At 42.0% G+C, this 12,457-nt stretch overlaps 1 protein-coding gene across 4 annotated transcripts in view; it reads right to left on the minus strand.

Moving 5' to 3' along the window:
• CREBRF (CREB3 regulatory factor) overlaps positions 1–12,457 on the minus strand; it is a 35,879-nt gene that overhangs the window by 6,483 nt on the left and 16,939 nt on the right. For 3 of the 4 annotated variants that reach the window (XM_073355793.1, XM_073355791.1, XM_073355792.1), the window contains 3 exons: positions 4,103–4,297; positions 819–1,008; positions 251–324 (listed from right to left, as the gene is read on the minus strand). In XM_073355793.1, the coding sequence (XP_073211894.1) occupies positions 251–324; positions 819–1,008; positions 4,103–4,297 (459 nt within the window). Of the gene's footprint in view, positions 1–250; positions 325–684; positions 720–818; positions 1,009–4,102; positions 4,298–12,457 lie in introns of those variants that run through there. The other variant, XM_073355795.1, reaches the window with a different exon arrangement.

Raw genomic sequence — 12,457 nt, forward strand, 5'->3', positions numbered from 1 at the left:
GCAGGAACTGTGTTTCCCTATGTTTATGTACTGCACTTTATGGCAATGGGTCCTAAAATAGCACAACACAAATAACTAATCAAAAGCAAATCAAGTTATCTTTACGCACTACTTACAAGTTAAATACCAACACCCTTTTCTGCATAAAAAATTGTCCAAAGTAGGACTCTGGTGACGTGAAAATACAAAACATACAACTGTTTGTAGTAAGACAAAGGAAAAACTGTGTAAGTGAAAAAAAGTTAATTACCATATTCTGTGTTGAGACCCCATAGCTTCACTTTATTGGCTTCATACTGGGCTTTCTTCTTTAGTCTGCAAGCCCTGTAAAGGAGAGAGAGTCAATATACCTCTAATCACTATAGAACATTCATTATCGTTAACTTCCATCCGTGCTGCTAGAGATTGTGGCTTATTATCTGCTCCCACATCGTCTTTACAACCACTGCTTGTATTTGGTATCACTCATACACACAAAAATGCAATATGGCAGCAGTGCCTGTAGAATCTCAGATTCCTGTTTGTTAACTTAACAGGGTGGCTTTCAGGGTCTGTGCCAAAATCTATCAGCGAGGCCTGCTTCCAATGGGAAGAAAGTACAATCTAGTTTGCATTTTTCAATGTGAATCAGATGCCCTGGTTGTTTGGGGGATTTTTTTTTTTTTTGATTAAAGCAATACTAACCTTACAATGCTTGTCAAGGATGATGCAGCCTCTCTCTAAGTAAGAAATTCAAAGAGGTCTCATTTGTAAAGCACATGTCTAGAATAATCCCAAATAGGATTAATTCACACAGGTAAAAGCCATTTAAAGTTTACCTGGAAGCTAGTTTGTTCTTTTCTTTTCTTGACCTCGGTCTGGCAGTTAAGGGAAGTTCACTGACTGGTGTCAGGTCACTAATCACCTTATTCAGTTTCCTTAGTTCATTGCCAATCTGGAGAAGTTTTTTGGGGTTAGGAGTCAGGTCTTCCACATCAGTCCTCCGTGACTTCTTTACTGCATATTTTCCTATTTGAATACACAGACAACAGGGTTGAGGGGTGTTAGAATACAGAGATATACATCTGAAAAACATTCTTAAACTGCATCTGGGGAGTAGGTTGGGCTTATTTTTTCAACACTGGAGACCTGGGTGCAACCTGTCAGTTCCTGTGACCTTTTGCAATGTAAAACAGGACCACCACACAATTTGGCACTATTGACGATCCATCCAGAACCAGAAAAGCATGACTGATTGGTTAGGACTGAGATGCATGAGCAGCGATGGGTGGGATCCAGGATGCTCCCTGAACTGTGGATGCTACAAGTCAGGGATGAGGCAAAACAGCAAGATTTCATAACACCTTCCCACTGTAGCTCATTCCATTAATCTCACTTGCATGATCATCAAATTCACACCAAGAAATAAAACAATCCGTTACTCTGTTATCTTCTTTTCTTCATGAAGTGAGAGTAAAGGGTTGGTATCACAATAAAAGACCAGTGGTTGATCTAAGCCAGTGGTTCTTAAACTTTTTTACTGGTGACCCCTTTCACATAGCAAGCCTCTGAGTGCGACCCCCCCCCTATAAATTAAAAACAAGTTTTAATATATTTAACACCATTATAAATGCTGGAGGCAAAACAGGGTTTGGGGTGGAGGCTGACAGCTCACGACCCCCCATGTAATAGCCTTGTGATCCCCTGAGGGATCCCGACCCTCTGTTTGAGAGCCCCTGATCTAAGCATAACCAATGTACAGACTAGCCAAATCCTTGTGGATATCTTTGAGGAAGATCTCTTTATAGATACTAATGAGTATTAAAAACTTATGCAATTCACATATCTCCTGTGTGTCTCTTAGTCAGTTTGGTTTTACTAAGGATAAGTGCATGAAAAATCAGGATCTTTATTCCTTAGGAGTATCTGTTTCTGCTGCACATTTCCCTTCTGAAGATTATTTAAAACAGGAAAGATACTATTTTACTTAAAACAACAAAGATACTGGCTAACACTTTCCCCATAGACATTTCCCAGCTGAACTGATAACTAAAATGGCTTGCCATGAGGCACCAGCTGGCCTTTCACATACATTACCATCCAAAAGTTGCAGAATTTAACAAAGTGCTCAATTCTACAAGCCTTCTGCATACAGAATTGATTGAGTTAAAGGGCAGTTCTATGTACAGAGGTCTTGCAAAACAACCCTCCAAATCATGCCTCTGAAGAAAGTATTGAAGACTTTCTGATAAAAGTGAACAGAAGTGCAAATCCCAATCTGGAATATACCGTATATACTCAATCATAAAACGGTTCATTTATAAACTGACCCCTCCCCCACAAGATGGATAAGTAAAAACGGAAAAAATTTTTAAGACCCATTCATAAGCCGACCCTATAATTCTGGGGTCGGCAAACTTTGGCTCCCAGGCCATCAGGATAAGCCGTTGGCGGGCTGAGATGGTTTCTTTACCTCAAGCGTCCTCACGCACAGAGGTAAACCGAAGTAAACAAAGTGTCCCGGCACATTAGCTGCTTACCCTGACAGGCCGGGACAGCAACTGGTGGGGAAAATTTTTTTGGGGGGGGGGGGGAAGAAGCTCAGGGTCAGGGGAGTAATCCCTATGATCACCCCTCACATGACCCTACCCCTAGCTCGGGACCCCCACACTCTCCCCATTCCATCCCTTCCCACCTTATCTGGCGAGGGCTGAGGAGGAGGTCTCTGGCCTGGCTAGAGCTGCTCCGGCAGGCTAGGCAGCGTGGCCGCAGCCTGCTTCAACGGGCCAGACCGGGCAGCATGGCCACAGCCTGCTCTGGTGGGTGGGGCCGAGCGGTGTGGCTGAAGCCTGCCAGCCCCAGAGCTGTAGCTGCTTTGGAAGCTGGAGGGAGAGCAGTGTGGCGAGAAGTGGAGAGGTTCTGGCCCTGCTGCATCCCTTCTGACTCTACTGCCTCTCCTTGCTCCCTCTGTTGCAGGGAGGGGCTGTGTCCCACCTCTCCTTCTCTATACCCGTTCATAAGCCGACCCCCTTCTCTGATGCTTCCCTTTTTTACGAAAAAAATTGGCTTATGAACGAGTATATACACGGTATATATAATTATATTTGTTAGTGATAAAAATATCACATATTGCACATTTAAATAAACAGAAATGCATTAACTGAATTCAAAAAATTTCCATCCCAAACAGAACAGCAAGTAACATTACTTTTTATAAACAAAGGCTTTGAAAACTATCAGTATTAAAAATGACAGAGGAAGTTTTCAATTTGAGTAGCGCAAGAGGATGTTAACAATACAATTAAGGAAGTTTGTTTATTTCATTAATGTCCAAGTCCCTTCAGAATTATGACCAGGTGGGGAACTGCCTACCAGCAGAGGGCACAAGACAGAAGAACAAACTCTATTCTCAAAACTGTTTGTCCTTGACAGCATCAATAATGTCCAAAATACAGGAAAGTTGGCTTGTAAAAAAAAAAAAAAAAAGTCACAGGATGGAAATATGATATATGTTCACCAAATGGAAAGAGACAGAATATTACTTTAAGGTTCTAAGGGGGTGTAATAAAGAAATTCAAAAAGATACTTAAGTATTCATAGGTATTATTCCAAAACCCTGCCAAGTACACAAGGGTGGAAAGAGTGTGTGAAGAGGAACCAGGCAAGACAGACCTCTACCTTGTTGACTATTCTTTAGTTGACACTTGAATGAAAGTGCATCTGAGTACCATATATTGGTCAACTCTACTGCAAGCAACACTAGATCTGCCTCCCAGTATTGAGGGGCAAAGATCAGGTTTGTTACTAATTTGTGACATTAGCAGTATTGCACAGAGATTTTAGAACATTCAGTATTTTCACTGAGAGACTTCAGAAGTTACAATTCTCAATTCACCCATTTTCCTCTGGAGGGAAAGTATATTGAAGGTTACTAATGTATATGCACTGCCTCTTACCTGGATGCACTACAGATTCCAAACAGTTAAATAAAAATTACACTGTTTCAGTGATTCCTCCTCATGTAGCAAAACAAGAGCTCCCTTACATGAAGTCAGAGACAGCAGCGTTATGTGAAGATGACAGCATCAAAGACACTAACTGGTTACTGGAGAACAACTCTTACCATGATGGAGCCCATTCTTCTGATACATGTTACTTGGTAACGTATCTCGACTCCACTCTGATGGCCTTAGCATTCTTTCTTGTTGTGATGGTGTCAGTTGCTCACTATACTCCCAAAAGTATCTTCGTTTGCCTCTTTTTCGGCAAGATACTGCAGTACTTTCTTTTAAGTCTTCCACTGAATCATTTTCATATCCTAGAGGAATAAATTGCATTAGTCAGCTTATAAACTCAAGGTTGGAAATATTCTAATGTGTCTACAGGTACCAAACCAAGCATTCAAGAAAATACAAGTGAGAAGACTTAGTTAAAGGCCTCAATGGACTTGCTCCACACTATCTAATGAACCATGTTTTTCACCTTGTATGCAACTTGGGCATTTGCCATAAATCCAGCAATAGATGTATAGCCATTGATGCAGCTGCAACTGTGATAGGACAATGATTTCTGAATTGGGGAAAGTCCCCACTGCATCCAAAACCTCTCTATGCTCCGATACCACGGATGATCCAGCTCTCCTCTTCCCCCACAATCTCACCACCACACAATGTGAGAGCTGCCATCTCTGCAATTCTTGTAGTGTTGGATAGCCTTCTTGCACCTCCTTCATTACTTTCTCCTTCAATTCTCAGCAAAAACATTCTAGTTCCCCCTCATTTCTTAAATGAGTCTACCCAGCAACGTAGAATTTTAAACAAAACAAAAAAGCATCCTAAAGGGCAAGTTGGACAAAGAGCAAGATCCTAATCCATCAAGTCAGTCCAGAACAAAACTTTGACACCATCAAAAGCTTGGGGAAAAAAAGATCACCCTTGTAGCATGCCCCGAAAGTCATGATAGCCAGCTTTGTCAGACCAATGGAAGAGAAAGAGTTCCAGTATAGGAGGCCGTCTGTTCAGCACTACCTGCCCCCAGCCCCACCTCTCATCTAAACAACTTGAGCCAAGATCCATTCACTTTGATCCCTTGTCTGCACCTCTTTAATAACAAAAGAGAAGAGATAAATAATCAAATTACAAAGATAAGACACTTTAGAGTTAAATTAGGATGCAGTTTGTATGTAATATTTAAAAATACGTTTGTATACCTCAGTTTTTAATATCTATACCAACAGGTTACAGAATAGACAGTTTTCATTTTGCAACTTTATAGCACTGGTATAGGATTATTTTAGAGCTCTCTTTTATTCTCTGTCCACTTAGTTCTTCACATCAGTTTTATGTAGGACAATTTTTTAAAAGTAAAATATTGAATGTTATTTAAAAACAAATTGCAGAGACAAAAATGGATAATTGGGAACAGGACATGGAATGATGTGAAGTAATAAGTAAACATGTTAGTGGTTTTATTGCACAGATAGAGAATCTCACTTCAATTTTCTCATGCACCAAGAGAGTAGGTAAGCATTGGGATTCTATTTGTTAGTTAATGCTTATTTTCCGTTTTGGAAGACAGGATGATGTGAATTAAATATCAGGGTTTTTTCCACCATGGTTGCCATAATAAATGTAAGAATATAGATTTTATGCCTGGGTTGGTAAACTCCCATGATGATTTGGTAAGTTTGTTCCCTTCTAAAGCCAACTATAATGGCATTCAGTGTATTATAACACCGTGAAAGCATTGCTGTCAAAACCCTATTGCCTCAAAAGGAGAGGTTACTCACCTTGTGCAGGAACTGGAGTTCAAGTGCTCCACTTCAAGAGCACATGCATCCCATGTAACTCTGGTTGGAGACTTTTGGAAGCAATGTCTGTTTGATCCACACATGCACCCTACACATCTTTCTGCCCCACACTGAAGATATTTAGGACTGCACAGGCAAATCACTCCCAGTTCTTTCTTCACCACAAAGTCCCATATAGGAAACTCTCAAGCTGAGGAAGAGGAGAGTGGATAGTGGAGCACCCATAGGGGGGACACATCTCAAAGAACTCCAATTCCTGCACAAGGTGAGTGACCTCACCTTCTTCAAATAGTATCCCTATGGATATTCTATTTCAGGCGACTTCTGAGCAGTATCCTCATTAGAGGAGGGAGCTTTGGAGCGGAGTCCAACACTGAAGAAAAGATTGCAATCCCAAGGGCAGCATCTGATCTAGAAGAATGAAGCATTGCATAATGCTTGGAAAAAGTATGTATCAAGGTCCAAGCCTTGGGAATGTGTTTAAGGCCACTTGCCCTAAATCCAGCAATGTGAAAAAGTTGTGAAAAAGGCTAATATCACTATGGAGTATACTAACAGGAGCGTTGTATGTAAGACACTGGAGATAACTGTCCCACTTTACTCAGCACCGGTGAGGCCTCAGCTGGAGGACTATGTCCAATTCTGGGCATCACACTTTAGGAAATATGTGGACAACTGGAGAGAGTCCAGAGGAGAGCAACAAGATAAAAAGGTTGAGAAAACCTGACCTATGAGAAAAGGTTGAAAAAACTGGGCATGTTTAGTCCTGAGAAAAGAAAGGGGGAGGGGGGGAGAAGAGAATCTGTTAACAGTCTTCAAATATGTTAAGGGCTGTTATAAAGAGGATTGTGATCCACTGAAGGTAGGACAAGTAGTAATGGGCTTAATCTGCAGCAAGGGAGATTTAGGTTAGATATTTGAAAATACGTTCTAACCATAAGGGCATTTAAGCTCTGGAATAGGCTTCCAAGGGAGGCTGTGGAATCCCCATCTCTGGAAGTTTTTAAAAACAGACTGGATAAATACTGGTCAAGGATGGTCCAGGTTTACTTGGTCCTGCCTCAGCACAGGAGGCTGGTCTTGATGACTTCTCAAAGTCCCTTCCAGCACTACCGTTCTAGGAGTCTAAGTAACGCCACCAAGGTACATAGAGATCTTTCAGAATGGGCTCACACTTTAGGAGAAGGGTGTATATGGGCAAATTCATAACAAGAAGTAACATTACTCAGAAATCCTCCTTGAGAGTCTCTGGGAGGAGACTGTGGACCCTTTGGGCCTGTCACCAAATGAGACAAACAGCCTGGGAGATGCTTTAAATGATCTGGTTCTGCCCAAACAGAAGGTTAATGCCCTCCTCATATCCAGGTACAGAAGGAAGCATCCTCCCTGGTCTGATGTAGCTTTGGAGGGGGGTGGGGGGTGCGGAAACTTGGGAGATGGAGGACTTGGTTGATGTGAAACTCAGCCAACACCTTAGAAAGAAACTTAAGATGCGAATGTAATGAAATTTTGTCCCTGAAAACCACTATAAAGGGAGTGTCTGCAATTAAAGTCTGCATTTCTCCAACTCTTCAGGCAGAAGTGATAGCCACCAAGAAAGCAGCCTTCATAGACAGGTAAAGAAGGGAACAACAATTGGCGAGCGATTCGAAGGGGTGTTTCATAAGACATTTAAGTACTAAATTTGAATCCCATATAGGAATGGGTTCTCTAAAGAAAAAGTCTTCTCAACCCCTTCATGAATCCTACTGTTGTGGGATCAGCCAACACGGATAATCCCTCATCTGAGGAATGAAAGCCTGTCATAGTCACCAAATTAACCCTAACAGAATTTAAAGATAATCCTGACTTTAATTCCAACAGATAGTCAAGGACAGGAGGGAGGGAAAAATGAACAGGTGAGAGACGTTGCTTGACAGACCAGTGATGGAATCTCTTCCATTTCTGAAGGTATTTCATGTACACCTTTTCCTACTGTTTAATAACATTTGCTTTAAAATGTAAAGTATTAAATAAGGCTTTCATATGAAATGCTTTAACTGTTTTTCCTTCTTTTCTATATCTTTAACAAAAAAGTTAAAAGGATTTTTAATGATGTGTTTTTCAGGGTACTAAGCAGGCTGACACTGCTATAAACCAAACCCTACCTTGCTTAATACTATAATTTTACACAAGTGACTGGGTCATGTCTACATCTCTGACTCTTTGGGCACCTTTGGACATTCTAAATTAATAGAACTTTATACTGTACAAAACAAAACTGAAAAGACTTACAGGACCATCAAAATACATAACAAAATTCACACTGTAATTCCAAGGATATTTCAAATCTGAAGTTTAGATTAATGAGCCGTTCCTCTTTAGAGCAGTGTCCCAAGACACAAGGAAAACAGAAAAGTTACCAAACATAGATTCTCCAGATAATGAAATGGCTGGGTAGATATTAGACATTCAGGGCATTCTGTAAACAGATGGGTTATTAGTTTTTAGTTAGTTGGACCCATTCTTTTCAAGAGTTGCTTTACAAAACGATGTATTGGGGCCATTGGGAAGGGAAGAGAAGAGAGAAAATTATCTAGTTTGATTTTGACCCTGCCTAGATCAAGTCATTCCAGAGGGGCAGCTATCAAAGCAAGTGCCCTCAGTTTAAAGCAGACGTGGGCAAGGTACGGCCTGCGGACTGCATCCCTCCTGCCTGGCCCCTGAGCTCTTAGCCCGGTAGGCTAGATCCCGGCTCCTTCCCTGCTGTTTCCTCTCCCCTGCAGCCTCAGCTCACTGTGCTGCTGTCGCAATGTTCTGGGCAGCGAGCTCTTGCCAGGCAGCGCAGCTGCCGAGCCATGGCCTGACCCGGTGCTCTGTGCTGTGCAGTGGCGTGGCTGCCTGTCTCGGTGCTCTGGGCGGCACAGCTGTAGCGCCTTCAGCCAGCGGTGCTCCAGGCAGCGCGGGAAGGGGGCAGGGAGTAGGGGGGGGGGTTGGATAGAGGGCATGGGAGTTTGGGGTGGTAGTCAGGGGCAGGGGTGTGGATAGGGGGCAGGGAAGTCACAGGGTGAGAAAGAGGGGTTGAATGGGGGCAGGGGTCCTGGGGGGCCAGTCAGGAAGGAGAGGGGGGTTGGATGGGGCAGGGGTTTCAGGGGTGGTCAGGGGACAGGGAGAAGGGGGGGTTGGGCAGACAGGAATGAGAGGAGGGGTTGGATGGGGCGGCCGGGGGAAGGGAGTGGGAGTCAAGGGTGGCGGGTCCAGGGGCGGTCAGAGGACAGGGGGTGGTGGATGGGGAGGCACAGCCTCCCCTAACCAGCTCTCCATACAATTTTGGAAACTCGATGTGGCCCTCAGGCCAAAAAGTTTGCCCACCCCAGTTTACAGACTAGTACAGGGTTTCTCAAACTGGGGTCTCTGAGGGTACTCCAGGGGGTCTGTGAGTCATGTCCGGGGTTGCTAGCCCCGCTAATCAACTCCTCCCCCCTCCCTCCCAGTGCCTCCTGCATGCCATGGACCAGCTGTTCAGCAGTGTACAGGAAGCACTGGGAGGGAGGGGAAAGAGGCAGAAAGACAGGGAAGAGCAAGGGCAGAGGTTGGACCTTGGGGGAAGGGGTGGAGTAGAGGTGGGGCCTGGGGCTGAGTGGAGGGCTTGGGGATCCATGACAAATTTTAAATCAAAATGGTGGTCCTCAGGTTGCTGAAGTTTGAGAACTGCTGGTCTAGAAAAATAAATGGGTACTGAAAGTTAAGAATATGATCAATCCTACCAAATGCATTCTTTGCTACATTCAGGGAGTCCACATCCAATCAGCTACCTGCGATAATCAAGAGAAGCATCTTTCCTCAAATCAGCAGTTTTCAACCTTTTTGAGCTGAGCCCCCTTTTGAGTTACAATTTTTGGTTGTCCCCACTACCCAGACAGAAATAGACACAATACCTGCCCCTCCCATCCCAGGTTTTCAGGGTAGGGGAAAAGCACGTAAGATGGTCTGTGGGGGTGGAGCCAGTGCCAGGTAAGGAGGCTGCCATGAGCAGAATTTGACTCAGCTGCAGCAGATGTTGACACTGACCCACAGGGTGGCCTGCTGAGGTGAGTCACGGGGTGGAGGTGGAGCTCCTTCCCCAAGCCCTGACACACGGGGCTGGTGTCATCACTTACCCCCCAAACGTTTCTCCATTTCCCCCTAGGAGGGTACACCCCACCATATGAAAACCTCTGCCTCAGAGGGTCTCAAAGAGTTTTGCAAATATTAAGTGATTTAGCCTTACATATTGAGGTAGAAGAATATTTTACAAAGACAGAATATTTAGCCTAACACCATATTGAGGTAGAAGAATATTTTATGAAGACAGAAACTGAAGTACGGATAAGTTAAGTGACTTACCCAATGTCACACAAAGTCAGTGTCTAAGTCAGAGAACATGATCTCTTAACCATCAATTCTGCATTGTAAAAACCAACTAAAACAAAGAGTCCACAAACAAAAAAACCCAGATATGCACCTGGTACATTTTTCCTGAACAGTGGATGAGCTGTCACCCTAATCCCAAAAAGCACACACTATTCATGCTAAGGATAAGGAAAGACTCTCGCACTCTTGTTTAGGATTTAAAATGCACTCTGTGACCTACCCCATTTTGTTTCCCTGTAACTATCCAGTATTATTAGGGTTCAGAGATTTAAAAAAGGAGTATAAAAGTCTGTAAAAATCCTTCTAGACCTGGTTTTCTGGCAAGAACATTTTGGAGCTTGAGAAACTTTGCAGGGTGAATAAAAAAGGGTGACTTCAAAAAAAGTATTTTAACCATACTTTAAAAATAAACTTACTTCAAATTTAATTTGAAGTGCTAACCCAGAATTTGATACCAGTAGTAGCTTCTGCAGGTTCAGAGAGAATATTTTTTTAATTTCAGTTTGTTCAACTATGTCAGTTCAATGACTAATTCATTAAAAGTCAAGAAACGGAGTTGGAGTTGAATGAGATCTACTAGTTCTAAAACTTGAAGAACACAGTGATAAGAAAATCAGTTCAATTCACTAACTACAGATAATACTTCCTTTATTTACTAAATCAGTTTGAAATATCAAAACATGTTTTGATAAATCTTTCTTATGTACCTAGCACATTTTAGGCAGTTTTTTATTTAACTAATAAAAATATTGTGCATTTTGGGGCATTTTAGTTGAATTCCTATTTCGATCCAAATGCAGCTGGACACAAATCATGAATAAAATATTAATCTAGTAAATAATAAATGTGTCATTCACTGTTTTCTAACATAACAAAATGTAATAATTAAGACATTGAATAAAAAATTTATTTATTTAAGCAATTGTATAACTTAACATACGTATAGTTATGCTCCTGGTTATCCAAAGGATTTATTAAATTTAGTGTAATGGCTATATTTAACTGGTAAGTAACCATTAAAAATGCTGATCTGCAACTAATAAGTATCAACCTTTCTTCAGAAAAATAACTGAGTAAAATACAAATCAAGATTAAATGTTTTCTGCTTGCCGATTTATATCACGATTGAAAGTTAAATCAATCCACCCTGACATCTTACTAAATCAGCAGTTCCCAGTCTAAGCAATTTATCAGCTAGACCTCAGATGAACCAGCTAGTGCCTCCTCTTATTCTACTGAATATTCTAATCCAGCATGGAGCTTTGGCTACACCAAAGTGTATCCCAGCCTAAATACTCCCAGATGGGAAGGAGGGAACGGTGCTGCATCAATTCTCAGTATCATAGGAAAGAAGAGCCTAGAATGCCCAGAAATGGTACATATATCAATTTAGAAACTAGTGCCCCCTCGTTCTATTACCTGTATAATGGAAAAGACAGAGGAATTCTGTTTTTATAACAGCTGGTCCTCTATTAGCTAGTGTGCGAGAGAACCTAGACAACCCACCTGGAATCCCATGCAAAGTTGACCTTTGCTGACGTTTGGGCTCCTAATGCTCTTACCATACATTAGCTACACTCCTGCCTCCATGGCAGTAAGGCAACTCCTGAGAAAGGGAGAATGTAGTTAAATAGACAGTCCCCAACCCCTGTCCAAACTGTAATTTCATTTATTTACTAGATTATTCGTCTTTTCGGTTGCAGATGCATTTGCACATAAGATGTGTCTCCACAAAGACTAGGTGAGGAGGATAAGACCTCAAAACAACATTGCTCAATAGAGATTGGCTATCCACTTTTAGGATGTCCATTAAACTATGGATAATGAAGGAGCACGCAGATTATTAGTTTCTCATAGGTTCAGATGAGTCAGTGTTTCATAAACCCACAGAAATGGGGGAGGGGGAGGGGAGGAAAGAAAGGGGAATCAAAAGTAGAAAATATACATGATAGGGGTCAATAAAAACAGTATGTTCTTTGTCCTTTCAGTGAAATGCACCTCTGTGTCAAATTTAACTCTCTACCTTTAGTTTCAGTGTAACAGAATGAAAAGTCTTCCTGCTCTATGCTTGTTTCATCACTCCCTCCATCCCATCTAGGTGTATTTAGGCAGGGATACACTTTGGCATAGCCAAAGCTCCATGCTCGATTAGAAAAAAAAAAGCAACACAAAACCCTGGTATGGTATAATTAGACAAAATGGTGATTTAATCTTTTAGTTCCCCGCTTGGAGTAAATGACCTTCATTATTTACTTGAAGCTCCAGTGAGCTTTTATA

The sequence above is a fragment of the Lepidochelys kempii genome, chromosome 8 (assembly GCF_965140265.1).
Source record: "Lepidochelys kempii isolate rLepKem1 chromosome 8, rLepKem1.hap2, whole genome shotgun sequence".
NCBI classification, from domain to species: Eukaryota; Metazoa; Chordata; order Testudines; family Cheloniidae; genus Lepidochelys; species Lepidochelys kempii.